This window comes from Orcinus orca, chromosome 15 (assembly GCF_937001465.1).
Source record: "Orcinus orca chromosome 15, mOrcOrc1.1, whole genome shotgun sequence".
In the NCBI taxonomy this organism is placed as follows: Eukaryota; Metazoa; Chordata; class Mammalia; order Artiodactyla; family Delphinidae; genus Orcinus; species Orcinus orca.
The window spans coordinates 2,344,300-2,368,365 of NC_064573.1; the positions used below are offsets into that span (position 1 = coordinate 2,344,300).

The 24,066-nt window shown below is 52.0% G+C and overlaps 1 protein-coding gene and 1 long non-coding RNA gene across 7 annotated transcripts in view; one reads left to right on the forward strand and one right to left on the reverse strand.

Annotated features, from left to right (window-relative positions):
* MBP (myelin basic protein) overlaps window positions 1–24,066 on the forward strand; it is a 121,681-nt gene that overhangs the window by 48,008 nt on the left and 49,607 nt on the right. For all 5 annotated transcript variants that reach the window (XM_033406129.2, XM_033406130.2, XM_049697667.1 and 2 more), the window contains exon 3: window positions 4,093–4,180. In XM_033406129.2, the coding sequence (XP_033262020.1) occupies window positions 4,093–4,180 (88 nt within the window). The remainder of the gene's footprint in view (window positions 1–4,092; window positions 4,181–24,066) is intronic.
* Window positions 22,476–24,066, reverse strand: part of LOC125961196 (uncharacterized) — a 42,301-nt gene continuing 40,710 nt past the window's right edge. For both annotated transcript variants that reach the window (XR_007471567.1, XR_007471566.1), the window contains one exon: window positions 22,476–23,586. This is a non-coding gene — a long non-coding RNA (uncharacterized LOC125961196). The remainder of the gene's footprint in view (window positions 23,587–24,066) is intronic.

Consider the following 24,066-nt stretch of genomic DNA (forward strand, 5'->3'; position numbering starts at 1 on the left):
CACTCTGTATGACAGACTCTAGGTCCATCCACCTCACTACAAATAACTCAATTTCGTTTCTTTTTATGGCTGAGTAATATTCCATTGTATATATGTGCCACATCTTCTTTATCCATTCATCTGTAGATGGACACTTAGGTTGCTTCCATGTCCTGGCTATTGTAAACAGAGCTGCAATGAACATTGTGGTATGTGACTCTTCTTGAATTATGGTTTTCTCAGGGTATATGCCCAGTAGTGGGATTGCTGGGTCATATGGTAGTTCTATTTTTAGTTTTTTAAGGAACCTCCATACTGTTCTCCATAGTGGCTGAACCAATTCACATTCCCACCAACAGTGCAAGAGGGTTCCCTTTCCTCCACACCCTCTCCAGCATTTATTGTTTGTAGATTGTTTGAGGATGGCCATTCTGACCGGTGTGAGGTGATACCTCATTGTGGTTTTGCTTTGCATTTCTCTGATGATTAGTGATGTTGAGCATCCTTTCATGTGGTTGTTGGCAATCTGTATATCTTCTGTGGAGAAATGTCTATTTAGGTCTTCTGCCCATTCCTGGATTGGGTTGTTTGTTTTTGTGTTATTGAGCTGCATGAGCTGCTTGTAAGTTTTGGAGATTAGTCCTTTGTTAGTTGCTTCATTTGTAAATACTTTCTCCCATTCTGAGGGTTGTCTTTTCTTCTTGTTTATGGGCACAGATATTATGAAGAAATCATAACGGCTTGAAATGCACTCAGATTCTTATAGTCACGGACACAGTTTAAAAATCAGAACACACTGGGACGAGGACACTCAGGGAGGGTCCAGGTCATAGGCCTGACTGTCTTGTATGTCTGAGGATTTTATTACGTTTTATAATTTACAGGACGCTCTCATTTCTTTATCATGAAAATTCTATTACATTGGACACACATCACCTTGATTTTGTTTGTGTTGCTTTTGGACATTTTGCTTATTGAAAATGTATTATTTATGAGGATTTAAAAAAATTAATTTATGGGTCTTCGTTGCTGCGCGCGGGCTTTCTCTAGTCACAGCGAGCGGGGGCTTCTCTTCGTTGCGGTGCGCGGGCTTCTCATTGCGGTGGCTTCTCTTGTTGCGGAGCACAGGCTCTAGGCACACGGGCTTCAGTAACTGTGGCACGCAGGCTCAGTAGTTGTGGCTCGTGGACTCTAGAGCGCAGGCTCAGTGGTTGTGGCGCACGGGCTTAGTTGCTCCGCGGCATGTGGGATCTTCCCAGACCAGGGCTCGAACCCATGTCACCTGCATTGGCAGGCGGATTCTTAACCACTGCGCCACCAAGGAAGTCCGAAGGATGTTTTTTATGTTCGTGGAAAAGCAACAGTATCAGGTCTCAGAAACAAGCTTTGTATTTCGACGTAAATTAGCCCGTAAATTTCCCAGGGCAACATGTACTTTCAGCACAGCCTCGTGCACCATGATGTGGGGGACAGATGTTTACTCAGCTAGAGGCTTGGTACTGAGAAGGGAGAAGATGGGAGGGGGTGGGGTTTGTGGTCCTGCCTGTATCACTACGCGGGGCTGCATCTGTGGCCGCTTTACCGTGCGGATGTGCTGTCGCCTCAGCCCAGAAGGCTGTGGAAGGCGTGGGCGTAAGACGCAAGATGTCTCTTCGCCATGATGCTATTCCAGCCTTTTTTTTTTTTTTTTCAAGTTCTGCACAGAAGGTTTATTGGTTCCTCTCGGAAAGGGCCCCCTCCCACCGTCTGTCCAGGAGCTGCCTTTGAAGCCGGTTCTGGGTTCCCCCAGCTCTGGGTCGACCCTTTTGTTCCCTGAGCGTCTGAGTCCCTGGCAGACGGTGTTCACTCAGGGTCGGCGGGCACCAGGTTGCTCTGGAAGAGTTTAAGGATGTGGTTCTCGGTCACCTGTTGCACTTTCCTATGTCCCAGTGCCACGGCGATGTAAGACGCAAGATGTCTCTTCACCGTGATGCCATTCCAGCCTCAGCAGTGGATATGGGGAAGTTGTGTGACCATGCTGTCAACCTCCACTCACTGAAAGCAAAGTGATTTGCTTTAAAGATCTAGCTTTTCCTCTGCACCTGAAGCACCATCATCCCTGACACTCCACGTTGTTTCCCGATAGCCACCGAGAAGGAAAACACTGCCAGTTCTCGTTGGAAGATGCTATTGATTTGTAAGGAGAATCCTGATTTTAAAATGTGAAAAAACATATCCACAGCGATTTACAATGGCAGCTAAATTGTATTTAATTAATTACTTCTCCAATAAAGCTTATTATTTTGTAGTTAGTGAAGGATATGATACTGACACCAGCCTAGAAGGGAGATGTGAAGCAAACACATATGATAGGAATTTATGATGATGAAAGAATCTACCAAGAAATTCCTTCTCTTCCAAGTTTTACTCTCCTCTAAAAATAAATAGGTAGACATGAAAAATTATATACTACACCACCTTTGGCTCCCTCTGCTGAAACAGAAGTTATCTATTTTAAACTATTCTTAAACAGCATAAAATTGAAGTTTTCTCTCCAGCACTTGCTAGATACCAGGCACTGTGCCAGGTTTGGGGCTAGAAAGATTCATCAGGCAAGGTCCCCGTTCTCAAGAAGTTTACAGTGTGGTGGGGAGACAGAGTGATACACAGACAGGGCGTTCGTGATGGTGTCTGCAGTAGAGACCAGCTCAGATCTATGGCTGGGGGGACAGGAAGGGGGCTGGGGGCAGGGAAGCCACTGAGGCAGGGCTGGGGGCTGGGTGAGGTCAGAATTCCCAGAGGCTCTGACCTCTGCCTGGACCCCCACCCCCACCCCCAGGTCAGGAGGTAGGGTGTGGTCCAGGCAGAGAGATTGGTCTGAAAAAAAGTGACGCAAAGTAAGCGTGGAGACCAGAGTACGGAGCGGCGGACCCCCTTGTGGATCTGCCCAAGTTAGGCACTGTCTTTAAAAGATTACGGTGTGACTCTTTCAACCTCCAGAAATGTATCTCGTACAACGTTGAGCAGGTGAGCAAGGCTTAAGGCAGCATTGGGCATAACTGAAGACGAGGCAGCAGGGTACAGGGTCCCCAGCGGGAGCCTGGTCACCTGGCAAGAGAGATGGAGAGAGGTGCCAGGTCACTGTCGACCAGGGCAGCGTGGGCAGTGCTGCGTGTCCTGGGGGACACGATCTCCAGGGCTCCTGCTTAAGTGACAAAGAAGGAGCAGAGCAGCGTCCAGAGTGTGCTGGCATTTACGTAAAGGTAAAAAGGAGGAAGAAGGGAGTGAGCTTGTGCAGTGGCTGAACTGTGCCCAGACTGTTTTGGAGGAAGACAGAAGCTGGAAGCACATCCACAGGGGAGGTGCCCGGGGATCCCACCCTTCTCACCGTGACCCTCGCAGTGCCCTCTGAATTTGATGTCAAGTGCACGCGTTCCATATGAAAATCATTAAATAAGCTTGATTTAGAGTAGAAACTGAACCGTATCTACTCCGTGCGCTTACAATTTTAAACTCAAAAGGCACCCTGGGGTTCCATAAAAAAGCAGAAGGGAGTCGGGTGGGAGGGGAGTGAAGAAAGCTCACCTCTGAGGGTGCAGATTCCCGGAGGAACGAGGGCGGAGGTGGGTGCCCAGCCCAGCCCAGCCCGCATGGCGCCTGCTACTCCCCTCAGCTGGCCAGGTGGGCCGAGGACGTTTGCACCATTCCTGCCCCTGCAAGGGGCTCTCCCCCAGGGCTCTCCTGCCTGGCTACCATTGAGCAAAGTTGGAATTCAGGGGAGTCAGGTTTGGTGTCAGTTTCATCCCACGCTTTAAACTCACAGCCCAGAACAGCGACCAAGTGGACAGGCTCCTGAAATACATGGGATGATGTTTAGCTCGTTTAGTTTAATAACTTCAGTTTCTTTTGTATGAAAGTATATCTGCTGGAGCAAGAGAATGCTTGCGTGCTCAGGCAGAGAAAACAAACCAGAATTCAGACTCCTCCACAGGAAACACACCCTGAATTGAGATTCCATCTCATACCTTGAAGACAGACATGAAAATGTGTTTATTGGCTCCAAAATGTATCAAGAGAAAAACGTAATAAGACACTATATCTTAAGAAAGTGTTGTTTTGTGTTGTTTTTTCCAGGATGGTGAAACTAACGGAGGAGAATCTGAAAAAAAGAGAAACCTTCGTAACCTTTCCCGGGAGACCTCAGAAGACAGTGACGTGTTTGGTACGTAATATAAAAATTAGAAGATGGGATTTCATATGAGAATCGTGTGCAGACACATTCTCATTTGGAGAAGGTCTTAATTTTTTTAATTACGCGAGTAATCCGTGAATCTGTTCTCATTATTAGACATGCGGCCTCTGTAGAAACCTGGAGGCCGAGCCCGCTTCATCAGCCTCTTGGGAACATCCATCCGTCTCCCGGATGGGACTGCCCTGGCCGCCCATGGTAGCCGTCCTCATCTTGTTTTTGCTTTTGGTTTCGTTTCGCATGCCTTTTTGGACCCACAGACACCGGAAATTTCCCAGATTTTCCCTTGCTATATGCTATTTCTCTAGTCATCTCCTTGATCAATTGGGTGTGGGCATTGGCGGGCCAAGCAGTTCTGGTAAAAAAAAATAGCTAACAAGGAAGGGAAATAGTCCCAGAGCCTGGATACGGTGGTGTTCATTTTAACTACAAAGAGTGACTCAGGAGGTGTTGGGAAATGTGTTTTCTGTAAGAGTTTACATTTTCATCACCCTAGAGATAGAGGTTGCCTCTCACCCCAGGAGTGAACGGGCAGGCTCCCACCCATTCCGGTATTAACACTGTTGGGTCCACCTCTGCCGCGTGACAGTGACCGTGGATTACTTTCCCAACATCACAGGCCAAACTGGAACACGGGCAGCCCTGCCCGGGGGCATCGCTCTTTTCTCCACGTATTCGTATTCCTGGAGTGTGAGGACCTAAAGCCAGATCCTGAGGTCTCCTTTATCAAAACAAGAGGGCCCGGTGTTCTAGCTGCTAAGATGAGCCTTAGCCATAGTCAGCCCAGCCTGCAGGTCTGACACTCAAGGAACAAGGCCTCCCACCGTCTTCCTGGCCTGGTCTCTGCTCATTTCTGGAAAGGGTTTCTTTATGCTTCCCTTGTCAGGCAGGAAAATCCATCCCAATTTTCTTTGTTCCTGATTTACCTGCTCGTTCTGAAAAATCCTTTCCTTCTCTATAATTCCTTCCTTCTTGAGCAGAACACGTAATGACAGAAGTACCGCTGCCCACTTTTTCAGTATCATAGGCTTCCATGAAAATCAATGTAACCCAGAGGCCCAGAGACAAAACACTGAGGATTAGTTAAATGGAAATCAGACAGGATGTCAGTACTTGTTACTCTCTCCCGGATTCTGCCTGCTCCACGATGATTTCCATAGGGATTTTTTGGACCTGAACACAGTCCAGCGCCTCTAGGTAGTGGGGTTTCCACTCCTTAGGGGCAGAGGAAGGAGTAGAGGATGGCCTCCTGGCTTGGAGAGTAGGGTGTGGCCTTTGGACTATAGAGGGAGGCACGTCTGACTGTCAGTGACTTTAACGCTAAATCTGCCTGTAAACCTCAAAGATAAAGGTGTCTGTAGGCCTGTATTCTAACTACATATGTGTATAAACACATAAAAGAGAATGACAAAGTAGAAATGTCCATAGTTGGGTTCTATATGTGAATAAGAGTAAGTTTTAGAATTTCTTTTCGGCTCAGCTCACTTATTTTTAAAGCAAACATCGTATTTACCATTACCCAGGTTTAGCACTTTTAGGATTATTTGAAACAACGTCAGCCGGTCTTTCACTGTCAGATACACACACACACACACAACGCAATTATATTGCCTGTATATAATACCTGTATGACATAGCGTGAAAAAGATCTATAATAAGCCTTTTCCTTAAGTTATAAACATGGTGTAATTCCTGGGTAACTTTAAAAGGCAGCCCTTTTTAACCTTCTCAAATGCATACTCAATTTGGAGAATTGTTTTATTATCTGGAGTTGAATGTGAAAGCCAATGGAAATGCAAATATTTCAGTCCTGTCACAAAGTTAGATTTGCCTTTTACCGGAAGAATAATGCCACAAGCCAGCTTCTGCCTGTCTTGTCTGCTGCGACTTTGTGGTGCCTTGAACGCGGAGACAGGCTGGAATATCTGCTGATTGGAGATACCGGTCCCAGGCCAAGCTCGCAGCCCATCAGCGCGATTAGGGAGTTGTTCCCTAATTGTCACCTTCAGGGCATTGCAGCTGATGCCGCTGAGTCACAGCAGAGGGGAAGCGTGACCATGAGTGAGGGGGACCCAGGACACCTCCTGGGCTCCACTGCTCTGTGCTCTGCCGTCCTGAGTCACACGGACGTGGGCGCTGCAGAGCCGTCGGGCGTCTGCTTTTGAACTTCATAGTCTCCCAGTCCTAATGCTTTCCTGGGGTCCAAAGCCGCCCCAGTCTAAAGGGGCAGAGTGATGGGGGGAAAAGAGGCTGAAATAATCTTGGCTATCCATCTTGACAATCTACTTTTGGAGGCAATATGTACGATTTTAAATCCTGAAGTGTACAAATGTCACTCGAGGTGAAATCAGCAGCTCCCTCCCACTTTACAAAAAGGTCTTTCCCTTGGGCTTCCCTGGTGGCGCAGTGGTTGAGAGTCCGCCTGCCGATGCAGGGGACGCGGGTTCGTGCCCCGGTCCGGGAAGATCCCACGTGCCGCGGAGCGGCTGGGCCCGTGAGCCATGGCCGCTGAGCCTGCACGTCCGGAGCCTGTGCTCCGCAACGGGAGAGGCCACAGCAGTGAGAGGCCTGCGTACTGCAAAAAAAAAAAAAAAGGTCTTTCGCTGACTAGACAGAAATTCCCCGAATCTAAGAAGAAACCACGCTTTCGTGATGGTCCCTGAGCCACAAGCCCGCAGCAGCCACTTAGCGATTCTCTTCAGGCTCCTGGTCATCGTTCTGTCCATGTGTCAGCAGAACTGGGGGCCGGTGAGGGGTGTGGGGGAGGCCCTTAGCCTTCCCCTCACCCGCGTCTTCAGGACACTCGGTGGAGGTTGGGAAGGCCAGCTTTGTGAGAGTCCTGCGAGGGAGTCCAGAGGCTCCTTGGCCGGCGCCGACCCCCACGCAGGTGCCTGAGTCACTGGCTCACGTGCCTGATGCGTGAGTTGCACAACTTAAACCAGGGCAACTTCCTCCGTGTGTGGTGAACGCTTAGGACTGACTTGGCAACGCGCTTAAGAGTTCTATTTACTTTTTCATTCTCTGGGACAGTTTCACTGAAGGATTTAGATCCAAGTAATAACTCATTGGAGCGCACTTGTAAATCTCCTGTAATTTCTCCCCTGACGGTGGGGCGTTACACGTGGGGAGTTTTGCCTGGTCACCCAAAGAGGAAGGAAGCATCTTAGGGCTCGGGAGCCCCACAAGAACCACGTGCTGTCTCGGCTTTGGGGAACCAGGGTGTTTTGTGGTGGGTCAGTTGCTGAGCTGTTTTTGGAACCTCACGGCCACACACGTGGCACAAGCTAGCCCTGTCATTTGGGATCCAGGTAGGAAGGAAGGTGGGCCTTCGCCGCCACCCCCGTGCCCCAGAGCTAAAGCAGGGGCTAAAGCAGGGGCAGGTAATTCAGCCGAGGTGAGCAGAAGCCCTAGGTCTCCCTAACAGTACCCACGAAGGAGAGAGGTCTCCAAGAGAGGGCACCCCTGCTCTTTCCAGAGCAACTGTGGATCCTCCCAGATGCGACCCTCATCTCAAAAGTCAGAGCAGAGGGGTGAGTGCCTGTCACGTGGGGTGAACGCTAGTGCAGCTCCACAGGGTCATAGGATTGTGAGAACGGGGCCGTGCGTCAGGTCAGAGCACTTTACGCAGCTAAGCCACGTGCGCGTTGCAGGGAAGGGCAAAATCCTGTGAAAATCACTAGTTCACTGCTCAGGTAATGGAGAGAGAGTTGTCGATGTTTAATGTTTAGGGGGAAAGCATTCATATTAGAAACATTTGCGTGTATGTCTAAGTATATAATATATATTATTAATAATTATATATTTTTAAGTGGATACAAATATCTATATGTGTGCATATATGTGTGTCTTTATTTCACAAGGCTTGAGTTAACTTGCAATAAGAAAAAGAAACAAAATACAAAAAACATAACGCAGAGATGAAGTCAGTCCGCACGTACGTTTGTTGACTGCACAGCGGTTGCTGTGTTGAACTTATTCAACCTGTAGTTTCCCAGCTGCCCGATGGAAAGTGAGACCTCGTCAGCTTTTCCTTTTACACAGGACGTAGCCTCCCTCCGCCTACCCCCATGATTTAGCTCTGTGGTTTGGGGCAGTGTACTCCCTCATCTTTCTGTGTCTTGGTTTCCTCAGCAGCACGTAGGGGTGATAACAGAGCTGCCCGTGAGAAATAAACGAGCTGGCACCTGTGTGTCACTCCCGTCTGCCACGTGACAGCTGTTGTTATCAGACAGGTGCCTACATGTGCTCCTCAAAGGAAGCAAAGCTGTAGTTAACACACTGTCAGAATTTTTTCTTGCTTAAATTTTTATCACAGATGATCAGGTGGTCGTCAAGGACCTCAAGGCGTTTTTAGGGCATAGTGGTGATGCGTTTCATGTGCAAATTGAAATAAACTCAATAATGAGCTTCCTTGCAGCTCGGAGCCCATTCAAGGCTCACGTCTCTACTTGGGACCTTGTGTCTCATTCCCGCCACACCCCAGGCAGCTCAGCCCCCAGGGAGGGGAAGTGGGTGCCCCTCCGATGGGGAGGACCTGGGAGAACGTGTGTGGCCTGAGATAGTGCTCGGCCAGGTTTGGAAGAGACTCGGCCACAGACAGATTTCTTCCCTGAGAATTTTCATGTAGCGTTTAAAAAAGAAAAAAAGTTGCATTTTTTGTTTGTCTGCTTGTTTCCAAGAACCTTCCACAAGGACATCTTTTTGAGATGTTATTTTAGGTAATATTTTATTTAATATATTCTGATTATTGGATTAAGTTACAAAATCAGTAAGTAGCAGTCATTACTGCTTAATTACTACTTAATTACTACATTACTACTTAATTTTACTGATGTAAAATTCTATCTTAACTCAGTAAGGAACGTAGGCGAGGGACCCACTCTGTCCTGCCCTGCAGACTCCTGTTTAACTGTCCCTCCCCAGATATGATCAATGCCCTTCAGAAATGATCATTGCACAGCCTTTTTCCTGAGAATGTTTGATGGTAGCCTTAATGTATTGCTAATTGCGATTCAGCTGTTGCCTGAGGTCTTTTATTCTTACCTAGACAAGTGATAGAATCGATACTGTATAAGGGCGTCTTTGGGGTGGATAAAAATCATAGAATCAAAACCGCAAGTTGAGAACTCGAAGGAATATTAGAGTCCATCTCGTCCACCTGGTCACTGTGTCGATGAGGGTCTGACAGCCAGGACAGTTAAGACAGAGGCCTGGGGACACAAAAGGCAAGGTTGCCGCCCAGCGTCCCTGGCCCTGCTCTGAGCCCCACCAGGAAAACGGTGGCTTGTCCTGGATGGTCCTTGGGGAACAGAGACGCCTCTCATTTGACAGATAGGTTAAAACAGTGACACATCGTAACGCGTTATTACTTCTCTGCGCGTTTGAGTGAGAATGAATATGATGCTTTCTGTCTTCCGAGTACGCGTTTGCCTGTTTGTGCTGCCTGCTTGTAGTTCCCGGGCAGCCCTCTGGGGGCGCGCTCTTCCCGCTCTCAGTGTGTGTATTTCTGGCCGAAGCCCCCCTGCTCCCAGAGGTGCTCAGGTGATGCTCCCTTGGTGAGGCGAGGCGTGTTCACGGCCAGCGGAACGTCGGCTCTACTCGGCAGCTTCTACCACGGCAGGAGCTGCTGGACAGATGTCTTGGCATCTAGGATTATCTTGTTTCTTGAGTGAGGCCGTATCATCTGGTAAATGGGAGTGTGGACCTAGACCTCCGGGGCGGGTCCTCAGCCTTTCTTTCCATGCTTCAGGTTCCCCTGTGTGGGTGGGGATCCCAGTACCGCTGAGCTCCAGGCTGTCGTGAGCGAGCATCGGAGTTAAACAGTCCAGGGAGTGGCGGTGCAGGTGAGCAGGGCAGGTGCGGGGGCGGGGGGGGGCGGGCGGCGTTGCCCTCAGCCCCTCCGTCGCGGCCGGGGGTGGAGGGCGCCTGCCGGAATGCTGCCTTCTCCCAAGGGCCCGGCCTCTCAAGTGAAGCCCCCGGTGACCTTTAATAGTCCACATACATATACGGTATTCGATTTTACATACAATGTTTAAATTAAATGTGCGTACCTGCATAGTCCACATACATATACAGTATTCGGTTTTACATACAATGTTTAAATTAAATGTGTGTACCTGCGTGCCGGTTTCCTCTTTTTCTGGATTTTCTGCTCTGAGCCTCACTTTCCTGAAGATGAAATAGATCATCAGAGGGAAACGGCAGAAGGGAAGGGCCCAGTGAAAACTTACCGATGTCTCAGGAATCTGAGCGCTAGTGTCTCCTGGCCCCTCTCCCACGAGGACACGATGGGGTGTGTGGCCACTGTGGTGCTCGGGTCCCTTGTGTCCCAGCACCTGAACAAGCTCGCCTCGCTCACTGAGCTGGCACCTACCACGTCGTGTGGTCCAAGCCACCATCAGGGCTCACCTGGATTCCTTCAGGAGCCCCGGCTTCCATCCCGACTGCTGCCCGTGCGCCTGCCCGTCTGTTCTCAACGCCCCTGCTCAGAGCCCTTCCCGCCCTCCCCGCGGGCCGGCACCCGTCTGACGGCACCTCGCACCCTCTCTTGTCTCCTCCCCCGCCTGCTCGCTGCTCCTGGAGTGCAGGGCCTTTGCACGGGCTGTGCCCTCCTCCTGGGATGCCGCACCCAAATGACCAGCCTACTTAGAAGAGAGCTGCATTAGGACAGTTAGGCTGTGCCAACCTCTCACACGGGCTCCCAGGCCTCAGAGCTCCATGTCATAACTTCACCCGTGTCCCGCCCCAGCAAGGACAGGCAGGAGGCCCCCTGTCAGCAATGACTCGGAGGCCCAGGCTGCTCCATCTGTGGGGTGGGGAGCCAGAGGCACGTCCCCTGCGGGGGACAGCATCCATCACATCCGCTGAGGTTCCACGGGGCCCCATCGCACGACCCAGTCTGGCTGCCAGGGACCGAGAGGAGGCGAGTGGAGGCGGCCTCGGCTCCACCACCTGCCGTGGCTCGCGAACGGGCGTCTGCGGCTTGCGTGTTGTCTGCCCCCCGACTGCCCCGATCCAAGGCCCTCGCAGGAGCTCGTCAGCATCTGCCGATGATGGAGGGATGGGTGGGCCGCCACCTCCCCTTGCAGCCCGTCCCCTCCTCTCACTAGGACACCTTTGCAAACTGCTGATTTTCACCAGAAGCGCCCCCTGGATCGTGTGACCTCAGGCCTGAGCTCTTCCTTCCTGAGAAGTTCTGCCTCTGGGCCGCTGCTGAGCGAGAGGTGTACGGAAGAGGGCCAGGCGGGTGGGAGGAGCCCGGGGTCCAGGTGGCTGCCTGGTGTCTCCTGGGACGGCTGAGCATGTCCCCTGGGGACCCGCAACGCCAAGACCGGGATGAGCGCTGTGGTCTGGGAGGGGGTGAGGCTCCCAGCGCACGGCGAGCTGGGAGGGCATCAGCCGGCGCCGGCGATCAGAGTCGCAGAGGCCACAGCCGGCTGTCCAGGCGCGTCCCCCACTGGTCCTGGCCTTCAAACTAGAATGTGCTGCTGAGAGCCACTTGAGGCCAGCAGAGTCACGATAGGGCAACAGAACCATTTCCAGAACAAAAGGGGAACACAGGCCGTAGCATGGCACAGACCGCAGCTGTGACGGGCTTGGCCAGCAGAAGGCGCCGTGTCCCAGCCGGGACCCCGCCCGTGGACCCTTCCCCTCACCCACTGCCACAGGCGAGCCTGCTGGGTCTTGGGTCCCCAGCTTGAAAGCACCCATATTGGCTTCCATCAGGAAAACTGACCGTTTCCGATTTCCACCTCAAGCCAGCCTGAATTTGTAACGTGGCCCTGGGAGCTGGCGTGTGGCCGGGGCGCTGTCACCTCCGAGTCCCCGGCCAGTGGCCCCGGCAAACCCGAGGACAGTCCGCCTCGAGGGCGGAGCAGGTCGAAGGCACCTTTCCCAGCCGGACCCTCCTCCTTTGGCCGGTTCAGGAGGTGGCCATGGCCTTGCTTGGACTTATTCCAGTGGGGGAGGGGGGCCTGCGTCCTTCAGGAAGCTTTGAAGGGTGAGCCTCCCCTTCCCTCATTCCCACCAAGGCCATTACTATGAACGCTGTCTAACTGAAGAAGGTCTTCCGAAAGGCACATGAGGCCTCTTGCCGCGCTCTGGTCCTACGGGCGCCGCAGGCCAAGCGCGAGCCGCTCCGTCACCTCCCCCAGCCCTTACCCGTCGAACCAGAACTGGCCCTGCCCCGTCCACACCTGCATGGCTGAGTCCTGCTGGCCACGTGCGGTCTGCCCCGGGGATGTTAGGTGTGACAGATCAGGAAGGCTCTCACTGGCCGTCACTGCTCACCTCTGTCTCCCAGGGTGAGGGGACCGTGGTGGCCGCCCTGCCCCTCGGCACCTGAGGGTTAAGGGGAAACCGGCCCTGGGTTCAGCCCAGGCTCCATGTCCTGTGTCACCCTCCCCGTACGAGCCCAGATCCAGGGGTGGAGGCGCGGCCCCACACCTGTTCCTGCAGGTGACCTAGCCATACCTGAGCTGGGACGACAGTGGCAGGTGGGCTTGTACAATAGAGCCTGGACATGACTCGGTTGGGCAGCTCTCATGGTGTCATTAGAGAGGTGACAGGCAATCAGAGGTGTTCCTGTCATTCCCCAGCAGGTGAACTCCAGGTAAATTGGTGGGATTTAGGCACATGAATATTGGAATGTTTTGTTAGCAGACTTTTTGCATCCAGGCCGTTTTTATTTCAAGGCTACAATGTAATCATTTTCCAAGTTATATGAAACTCAGGTAAGAAGGTACTCCTTCTGCCTTCATTCCTGTCTCTCTAACAGCCAGGACCCTACCCGGATAGTTGAATTTTATACACTATCTTAATTAACTTGAAAATTGCCTCTAGCTGAAATTCTGTATTTAAGTTGCTTCAAAAAATCATGTCTTAATGTTTCCTTTCTCTCTCTGGAATCTTTGATAAGAACCAAAGACACTGTGGCCCAGGGTTATAAGCGGAGGTCCCGTAACTGGAAGGCAACTCTGTACCAGCATCTGATTTGCCGCAGGTGGGGGGACAGGGGGACAGGAGCCTTGCCTCCAGGTGATGCATGACTCGTGATGCCGCACTTGCACAGCAGCTGCCCCAGTGCTTTACGGCCTCCAGGATAGGCCTGTGAATGGTCTGTCTTTCTGGAAAGCAGGTGCAGTTCCAGCCACAGAGAAACGGAATCTGACTCACGTCCACGTCCACTCACGCATTCCCGTAAACACACTCCCTGTCTCACGCTCATGCTAACGCACACACTCGGTCAGGCACACTCTCACACACGCGCACAGGGGAAGGCAGGACCGGAGGGCGGGGCGGCCCCACGTCCGAGCCCCGGGGTGGGCGTGCCGCTCGGCTGCAGGCTCGCGGTGGGGACCACGTGTGGAAGGTCGAGGCAGCCGCACCCAGCGGGGTGTTGCTGGCAGGATCTTCCTGGCAGTTTCCTCGTGGGCAGTTGTTCGCTTGTAACTGAAGATGAGAGGGCTGTGTGCCTTCAGGAGGACCCGGGGAGCCATCTCCCGAGGGTGGGCGTCAGGGAGTGGGGAGTGTAGCATCGCCTTGGGCCGCAGTTCCCGGTCCTGGCTCCTCTGGTCCCCGGGGGTCTGCCTCGCGCTTTCGGGGCTGCTGTCCGGTCCTCAGGGTCGTTCTCACTCACCTTTAGTGACATTGAATTAAAGAAGTGACCCCCTGAGATGATGAGGGGTGGGACGCCAGGCCGGGGGCAGCGGGAGAACAAAAAGGAAAGTTTCAAAATCAGTGCGGGGAGGGAGGGAGGCATGGGTGTGGCTCTGAGCCTCAGGGTCAGAGGTGGCCCCAGGCCCCTGGGCAGTGAAGGGTGTGACCCGACCCCAGGAGCACTTTGGGTTCCACACTTACTCTTTAAAGAATCAGGCACCTGGAATGCTCAGCTGCGCTCTGACTCACTCACAGAGACATCCCTTGAAATACGGTACGGAACTGGCGTAAGTTCCTCCTACGTTGCAATTTCTAAGCCATTCAAACAGGAGCATTTACACTGGGAGGTGTATGTGCAGCCGGGTTCCAGGACCAAGACAGCTGCCTCTGAACAGAGACTAATAGCACAGCTCAGAGAGGGGGTAGTGTGCAAGCGGACGTGTAAAAATCGTTGTGCTTCAGAAAGCCAGTGTCTTCACAATGATAAAATATTATCTACAGTTTTCAAATCGCTTTTATTTTTGCCACCGCTTCTCTCTTCAGCGCGATGCTTGAGGCAGGAGAGGAGTCTCCTGTCCCAGGTCCATGTCAGTGAGTAACCCCCAAGTCTGGAAGTATCTCCCTGGGACAGTAGTGCCTTGGGGACGTGTAACTTCTGGAGGCCAAGAGAGGAGCTGGAAGATGGAGACACTGTTGCTCATCAAAGTCTGTCGCTCGCGTCGTTGCTGCTGTCAACTCCACTAAAGAACGTCAACAAGGACAAGCCCTGCCCTTAGCAAGAGGCCAGAACAGCACTCGTTTCCATGGCTACACAAGAGAGCGTCCTTTGGTCGCTAGTTACCCAGTGACAGTAACTCTAACACATCCCAGGCCCCGCTGAGCCACCTCACATGGTCTTTCCTCGAAACTTGCAGGAACGTCAAGAGACAGAAAAGAAAACCAGCCTTTGCTTTGTTAGGGTTTGAGCAGACACCAGACTATTAAACCCTCCATCTCCGTAAGGCATGGCACAGGGACTGTCTTCTTATTTTTGAAATAAGAATTACTCATTCCACAAATATTTACTGAGCCATTTCTATGTGCCAGGCGAGGTCTCAGTGCAGGGGTGCAGCAGTGAGCAAAACAGAAAAACCCTCTTGACCTGGGTTCGGATCCTGACTCTACTGCTTAGTAAATGTGTGGATTTTGTTTTGACCTCGCTGACCCTCGGTATTTACAGCTGTAAAATGGGGGTTGTGATGCCTGTGATGTAGCGATGGGGGGCCGGGGCGGGGGGGCGGGCGCAGGGGGTCCAGTAGAGACAAGTACCAGTAAAAGACCTCACACAAGAGTCCGTAAGGATGAAGCTCACTTTTCCTCCTTTCCATCTTCTTCCGGTTGGCGTGGAGCCTCTGTGTTTCACCCACACTTCCTTAACCAGGAATCAAAGTTTCCGAGGATTCTGTCCCTGTCTTTCCTTTACTGATGTGTCAGCCCCCGACTGTGGAGGCAGGACACACAAGGGACTCTTCCAGGTGAGCAATGGCTGTGAAACCAGAGAGCGTCGAGCGAAGCTTACGTCAGCTTCTTAGGCAAATAGCACGTCCCCCCAGGGGAGCTGACACGCGTGGAAGGGCCACTGGTCCACGTGCAGAGTCAAAGGGGCTTAAAGAGAGAAGAGGCACCTGTGACCCTTAATCTATAGTTCTGCACTTTGCGGCTGGCATATTTCGTACTGGCATTGCTTAACGGTCACGTGTTAGAAAATTAATTTTTAGACTTCCAGCTTTTCAGTTCATCGTTTTCATCAGCACTATAATTGCAGTGTTTGCATAGAATTTTTCTCTGAAGAGTGATACACCTAATTCCTTTATGGCATCATATATACATTATTCATTGAGATGTTCTGATATGTAATCATCAGAGATACATTAATTCTCTGGCATTTGGCATTAAGTATTAAACGTCTCTTTGTTTCTCCCAATTGCCTTCAAAATGTGATTGAATACATCCCCTTGCATCTTCTGCTTTCTTTTCTGTTTGGTTGAAAAGCTCTGTTGAAGCAACAAGTGAGTAAAATGAAGACTTCCTTAATTGCTTTTATTTTTAACACCTTTTTTGAGGTATAGTTTACATGCCGTCAAGCTCACCCGTTTTAAGTGTAGAGAGGAATGATTTTCAGTCTTTTCATGGAGTTGTGCGGCCCTCACTGTAATCTAACTTTAGAACATTCTTTCACCTAAATAAGAAAACTTGTCCCCTTGTCGGTCCTCCTCCGCCCCCCAGCCCACCCCTCGGCCCCCAGCGGCCACGAGCCCGCGCTCCGTCTGTGGATTTGCTGGCTCCACGCGTGGCAGGTGGCCTTCGGTGGCTGGCGTCTTTCACCGAGCACCGCCTTTCCGAGGTCCACCCACGCTGTGTGGTGTGTGTGTGAGTGCTTCGTTCCTTCCTGCGGTGGTCCGTGTTTTGCTTGTCCACGCATCGACTGCTGGCCGTTCGCGTTGCTTCCGCATCCTGGCCGCTGCGAGTGGTACCACCAGGAGCCCGGTGCTCCGGGCTTCGGGGGGCAGACGCCTGCCAGGCTGGCATTATTTTGTCTGTTGAGCTGCAGAGGGCAGGGCTGTTTGCCTAGACCTTCGGTTTTATGTCTGTCCTTTGCATTTGGGTGTTCAGTAAACCTCACCCCCCTAGAGCTGAAATCCATCCGAGTGCCTGATTCACTTAGTCCGTGACGCAGGCAGGCTTGCTGCTGGCCGAGGCACGGGAGACCCTCGGCATTTCGCTGCGTCGGAGATTTCTTTTCCTGCCTCTGCAGACCGTTGTGGTCTGGATTAGCAATCAAACCGGAGTCCACTGACCCACCTTGAAAGTTCATGTCCCCAAGCCCGTACTTACCTGCACTAAAGCAGCCCTCCCCCGACTCCCATCTTCCAGAAGCTGCCTCTCCCTAAACTGAAGGAAAGGTGGGAATTCTAAAGAGAGGCCCCGAGACTGGAAGGAACCACAGAACAAGACTGACGGTCATTGAAAGTCTCAGCTTCCCCCGGGGACTGTGTGGAGGGTTGGCCTGCCCCAGCCGCTCCGCCCGGCCTCCCGGTACACGGGGGAGCGTGGCTTTTAGGGAGAGCTCAGAGGCAAGGGTTTGACAGGATGACCCTGCAGGCCCAGCACGTGTTCCTCTGACCCTCATCCTGAGCCTTTTCCTCAGGATGCAGGACGTTTGCAGAGCAGGACGCACTCAGAGTTGGGGACCAAGGGGGGCGGTGATCTGAAGTGCTCTAGCAGAACCGGCTGTTTTGCTTGTGCAGGGGTACGTTTCCATCTCTGCGAATGTTCCCAAGGAGCCATCATGCCAGCCTCACTAGCAGACGTCTCTGACGCTCCTAAGACTCGAAGGGACCCTGGGTTTCCACATTACCACTAAATAAAAGTGTGATATTTAACAGATACACACACACACTGTTATCTGTAGTTAACCTGCAGTGTGGTGTGTAGATCATTAAGTATTTTGTACATTCAGTTAATAGCTTACATCAGTGAAACACTCTCCCTCCTTTGCGTCCCTGACACAGACGTCAGATGTACTCACAGGCTGGCCACTGACCCAGGCTTCAACACTGCAGCTGAATTTTTCAAATGGTGCCTTCCTGCCCCGTGTGTTCTGAGAAATGCTCCCTCAGAACCAATGTGTGGTCGCTTTCATGTCTCACGGTCGTGCGGGAGGCGTGGTTCTCCTTCCTGTGTGTCGCCTACTTGCCATTATTCAAGCAGTCTCACTACTAAGTAGCACTTTTTCTAATAGAAGGAAAAGAGGTTAGATTCATAATAGTAATTTTTAACTTTGGAAATATCTTTGGTACAGGAGATGGAACGTTCTGAAAAGTGTGGGAATTTGTGATGACTTATCACCAGTGATCCCAACCCTTGGGGGTAGCATTCTAACCTGCGGTGCTTTGCGGAACTGACCCTGTGACCCCGGACCGGAGGTCGGCGGTGATGCTGCAGGCGCTTCCTGTTAGGAAACCTGTCCTTTAAATGTCTCTGCTGGGCGGCTGTCCTCAAGCAGTGGTGCTAATTCGTAATCAGTGTCGCATTACCCGTGGTCTGTGATATTTACGTGGAACTTAGGGAGGCCAGGGCAGTGCCCTCTGTCCATTTGCCGTTCTCAAAGGCTGCCTTGTTACTGTCTGTCATCCGCCTTCTCCAGCCAACGCAATGTTCCTTTTCTAATGGGAAAGAATAAGCAGATTAACTCCAGACGCATGACCTGATTACTTAGAAAGCAAACCTCAGTCATAATATATCAAGATCATATTCATCCATTGATCCATCTGTCCGGCGGTATCTTGTCGCAAAGGGCAGCCTTTAACCACGGGAGTGCCTGCACACACACACACGCATGCGCGCGCACACACACACGCACACACACGAACACAAGATGACAACCAAAAAGCCCTACAGCCATCCTAACCATCGTTGTTAAGGAAACAGACATTTCCATTTCCTAGAAGTAAATTTATTGAAAAAGAAAAAAATCACAATTGTTTTTAACAAATGTTTTTCTTCTGCTTCTTAACTTGATTTTAGCCTTACGGATCTGGTTTTGTCTATTCACACGGCACATAATCCCTGGGTGCCCTAAGGTGTAAATGAACAAGGAGCCCCACGGTGGGGACAGACTGGGGACAGTCAGCTGCAGACCGGGTGGGAAGGTGAGCACAGCCCGGCGGTGCGGAGGCCACTGGCCAGGGAGAGTCCTGAGCAGGGCCCGGCCTCTGTGGAGGCTCCAGGGGGCCTGAGCCGCCCCTAGAATGTCAGACCAGCGCGGCCATTACCGCGTGTCCCCGCGGAGCTGCCTGGGGCCAGCAGGCCGTGTGGGGTCCCTGGGCCTGAGGGCTGGGCGGCAGGGCGGCAGGGCTGCAGGGCAGCAGCGGAGCTGACACTTGGAAAGCATCAAAGGGGAGTTTGCCCGCAGGCAAGTTTCGCCTTCGGCCCATCAGCAGTGGGCAGGCCCCGAGGGTCCTGAGCACGGCGGACGGTGCCCCTGTCCTCGAGGCTCTGAGCGGACAGCCCTCGGGATGCAGCACGTCCGAGACAGGGCTCGCAGGCCTGGAGGAGGTGGGTTGGCAGGGGCGGCCCCGGCTCCCACACTTGCCTCTGCAGACATTTTCCCGGGTCGTGGCCAAGCCCCCGTGCTCTCAGGCCACACAGAACCCCCGTCCGGGACCTTCCCTCCCTCCCTGCCTCCTTCAGCTGCCCCCCTGCTGGTCTGCGTGGGCATCAGCCCAGCTCAGCGTCCACAGGGCCCAGAGGGAGGCACCTTGTCCCGAGGAGGTCACGGGCGGGTCATCAACGTTAAGACCCTGAAAACCTTCCGTCACCTCGACTTGAAACTGGGTGGAATAGCAAGTACAGTTGGTATCTAGAGATCAGCTCCGGCTGCCAGCGTCCAGGGAGGGGACTCACATCCTGAAGGAGGTGGGGTCTCCTTGGCCACAAGGGCAGAGGTGAAGAGCAGCAGAGTCAAAGATGCAGAAATACGGACGCACCTGATGCGAGCGGGCTGCCACGACGGTAGTAGGAGTTGGGGTCAGGGAAGGTCAGGTAGAGTGAGATCCGGATCCGGATCTGGGAGCCCTTGGAAGCTGGGCCGGCTGACCTGTGAGATTCCCGCCCCAAATGTCTGGGCCTCAGGTGGCACACGTGAACACGGGGTTTAGACACGTGGATAGATCCGCCTCCGCGGGACCGACATCCCTTCTCACTGTGCTCTCGGTGCTCTTGGAAAGCCCTGGGATGAACTAATACCCCTCACACCACGGCACTGAGCAGTAGCTCAGGGCATCACAATGCAAGAGCGTTCGCAGGGATTAAAAGCTTTATCCCCAAGCAACCACTTTCTAAGGACATTTCATGCCCTGCATTTCGACATGTGTAGACCTTCAGGCCAGAAGGGACTTTGCAACCTGCTCCAGCCCTGCTGTGAGCGATGTTGGCCTTGAGTGATCACACGTGAGCAATGCAGCGATACCGCCTCAGTGCCCAGGACCTGCTCCAGCACCTGGCAGGTTACACCGTGCAGTTGCATCCTTCAGATTCCTCAAACCAGGGTCCCTCGGAAATAAACCAGGACCTGTAGCAAATGATGTCAAATTGTCTCTGGGATAAAAATGTAAAATGTGACAGTGAGACTCAGGAGATCAGATTTTCTTCAACTTTGGAGAACTCTGTAATACTCACACATCCATGTATGTGTGTACGGGTTTATTTTCATGATGTGGAAATGCTGACTTTCTACGTTTGATAGTTTCCTTATGAAACTATCTGATTATTCAAGGTTCATGCAACAGAACCTCAAAATAGATTATTAGAGGCACCCATTGTGTTTAAGTTAGAATTTTCATAAATCAGTCTTTTAAAGTGTCTACTTCTACTGCATGAGAAGATAGGGAATATTTTCCATTTCTTCAGTCGGATACCTTCTAAAATGTAAATGGTGTCTGATTATATGATCATGATAAACGGTCTCAAAACGATATCTAAAAAAGAAAATAAACCAAAAAACTCATGAAAATATTAGCATGCACTTGACTAAAGCAATATATATCTGGGAACAGTTAAAACAGCAGATAAAGAGAGTTTACCTGAGAACATTTCTATAATTGGTGCTTGGAGTGTTTCCTTTATTTCCATTTATCTAATTGTTACGTTACCTTTTCTTAAGCTGAACAATCATGTTCTACTGCCTGAGGATTTTTTTTTAAGTATTTCACTGAATATTTCTTCACTTACAGAGTTTTCAAGTTATTTTTATCCTTAAAAAAGAGCAGTAGCTGACACTAGCTGGTACTGGACTGGCACTGCGTGGGCACTGTCTCAGCGCTGGGAGGCCGCCTGTGAAAAGCAGACATTGTGTGAAGCGGCCCCCATCTCTGCTGCTAGACATTTGACACCATTGTTCCTGCGGCTTCCAGGGACAGACAGTGCTGCAGGACAGATCTGCAACTGTGCCCAAGAAAAGATCTAAAAATAACGTTCTCAGTTACTAAGACGATAGCAAATGTATCGATTAGTTTTTGCATTGTGAGCCGTGGACTGTACCGTCCCCTCAGCTCCTAGAGGCCAGTCTCCAGACCCTGCGCATGGTCCTTCCGTTTCTAAAAACAGCAGCACGCTCCCATCTTTCTCAAACATGGATGACAGTCTCCCTGACCACCAGCTGGAGAAAACCGTGCCTTCCAGAGGCTCCTGTGGTTGGTGAAACAGTCCCAGAGAGTCTCCCTTTTGCCATAAGACATAACACGATCACAAGTGATACCTCATCATATTCACAGGTTCCACACACTGAGAGAAGAGGGAACAAGGGGTGAGAATTATTGGGACCCATTCTTACAGTTCTGCCTACACAGGCATGAAGTGAATATTGGATGGATGGATGGATGGATGGGTGGGTGGATGGATGGATGGGTAGGTGTATGGGTGGGTGGACGGAAAATGTATGGGTTCTTACACAAGGTATTCCCAAACTAGTTTTATAAACATCATAATAATAGCAACAGTAACAAAAGCCCCCACTGAGTGTTCAGTGTGCCCCGGTGCTAAGAACACTATTACGTGCACCTCAAGTGCTTGTCACAACAGTGACCTGGGGGAGCTCCACGTGTTCGTTCAGCCTTGCCCATGAGGCACCCAAGGCGTTGAGAGATTGGACCATGTGGTCAAGGTCACATAGCAGGTGGCAGAACCAAATCAAAGTCTGCTGGGTGTGGCTGCAGCAGACTCTGGTCCTGTAGTCCAAGTTCAGTTTAACGCTACCAGCATTGGTTGAGCACCACTGTGTAAAACTGGCCTAGAGGTAGGAGTACCTGTTTCAGCTTATTTGCTCCCCACTGAAAAGCAAGTGTTAGTGGTGCCTGTGATGCCACCTTCTCGGGGGGATCCTGCAGCCGCTGCGAGTCTGTGCAGAGTCACTGTGAGAATCCCCAGAGGCTGCACAGGGAACAGAACCGTGTGAATACCGGGCTCTTTGGAATCTCATCACCTTGACACCAGCTGGGTACCGTCGTGCAATGGAGAAGGTGCAGACTCGGGGGGGAGGGGGGCCCTCCTCCGGCTCCGGCTCTGGCTCTGCGCGGGGCTGCCTCGCCCGTGACCCCGTCCCTGCTGTGGGAGGGTTTGAGGGGCCAGCTATTTAGAGCAAATAAAAACTATATGTTCTGGGTCCACAAAGGAGGCATTCGTGTGAGATGCGTGGGTTGGCAAGATTCATTTGTGGCAAAGTTTTAAAGAAATGTCTGCAGGCAGCTGCGGGCGGCCGCATACCTCTCATAGATGCAGAATTTCTGCCGGAGCAGATCCACAGGCCACAACCATGGGCCTTTTTGTTCCTTCGCCCTCCCTGGTGACCCTGAGTGCAGCGTGCCAGGAACAGAAGTATTCCACACACAAGGAGGGTCCTCTTCCCCTGGCCCACGCTGGCAAATTCCAGGGCTCCACGGGCCCAGGGGCGTGGCCAGCTCCCCTGCAGAGAGGGGCCTGGCCCTGCTCAGAGGGTCGCAGGCCAAGGGCAGCGGGTGATTGTAAGGGGCGGCTCCCTCCTGCCCTTCCCCCCACCCCACCCCCCGGACCGCACGCCTGTCCCTGTCGCGTTAACGTGAGGTTCTGCCCAAGGCCCTGAGCTCACAGCCTGGTTGTGGCCGTCGGTTTAAGGCAGCCCCTTGAAGGACAGGCGCTGCAGAGCCTGCGGGCTGCTCCCCGTGGCCGATGCCTGGCCTTTCCGGGCAGGCTGCTTCGGGAGGAAGGACGCTGGGTGCGCGTTCAGGCCGAGCCCAGCAGACCCCATGCCTGGCGGCCGGTGCGGTACCTCCACCCGCAGGATGGAGAGGGGCTGACGGTCCACAGACGGGACAGGCACGGTGCTTTCTTATGTGGATGGTCACGTGAGATGGCCCAAGATGTTCTTCTGTCAGGTAACACGTATCAGCAGGCCCAGAGGAAAGTTACGTGGAAACTCGACCAACTTCATACCATCAACCAAAAATGAGAATCCCGGCCAGGACTCAGGCCTACCAGATGAAACGATGTCCACCTCCTTTTTCTGTAGCTTCCCTGATACAGAATTTCTGCTTGGCAGGCAGTGGGGGCGGGGGTGGGTGGAGCTGGAGCCTGTTTCTGCAGAAGGAGGCCAAGGTTCTGCGTGGTCACTGATGGGCCGGGAGGGGACGGGCAGGGCAGGAGGCTCTGCGGCGGCTACTGCATGTCCGCAAAGCTGCCTCGGGCAAGAATCCTGCAGCAGCAGATCCAAACCATCTCCCCACCACAGGAGCCAGCTGAGAAGCGAAATTTCCAAAGGCCACTGGAGGACAGTTGTGTTGTCTATTTCAGTTTCGAGTTCTGAGCTCCTGCCTCCTTGTTCCTGAGCTGTAGGAAACCCAATCACCTTCTTGTGGTTTTTTGGAAATAAGACCTCTTCTGCAATGGGCTGAAGTATTGGATAACTTTTCTTTCGTTCTTACAACCATCTCTGTATCCCTTAAGTTCTTCTTGACTCTCAAGAAGGCCGTGTGACCTCAGATTTCCTCTCCCCTTCTGATTCAGGTCACCCGCCCTGAAGGGCTTGACCTTGGGGTCACACATTTGCCAGGTCAACTGGTCCCAGTGAGAGAGGGCCTGAAATAGTGTCAGTCGTGCTAATCTACATTTTACAATGATGTCGATGGTCTCAATGATCTTTAAGATGACATCTGATGGGAAAAATATGGAAGAACAATATAAGTTATAAAGCATGAGTTTAAAAACAGCAAATCAAAGATCAAAACACTGAAGATTTCCTCCATTTTATGGATTCCACAGTGAGAGTTCCTTCCATCTGTTCCTTAGAAACGAAGGATTCCTATGAACAGTTATGAAAGTAGCACCTTTGGTGCTTTTGGGCTTATGGATTTCTTTTTGGATAATACTTCCTAAAGCGACTATAAGCTGGGAAACCAGGTTGCGAATCACTTTAGGGGAAAACTGTGCAGTGCGCCAGGGCAGCGGGGCTCACAGCCGCTCTAACTTCTGCCCCTGTGCATCTAGCGGAAAGTGCGCAAGTGCCCCAGAGCCCCGTCCCCACTGTGGCTCAGTGCCCTCCCCACCCAGGAGGGTGACCACCCCATTCCATGCAAGGTCGCTGGGGTGCTCAGGCTCTGGGTAATTTCTGCCTCGGGTATCACACGACGTTA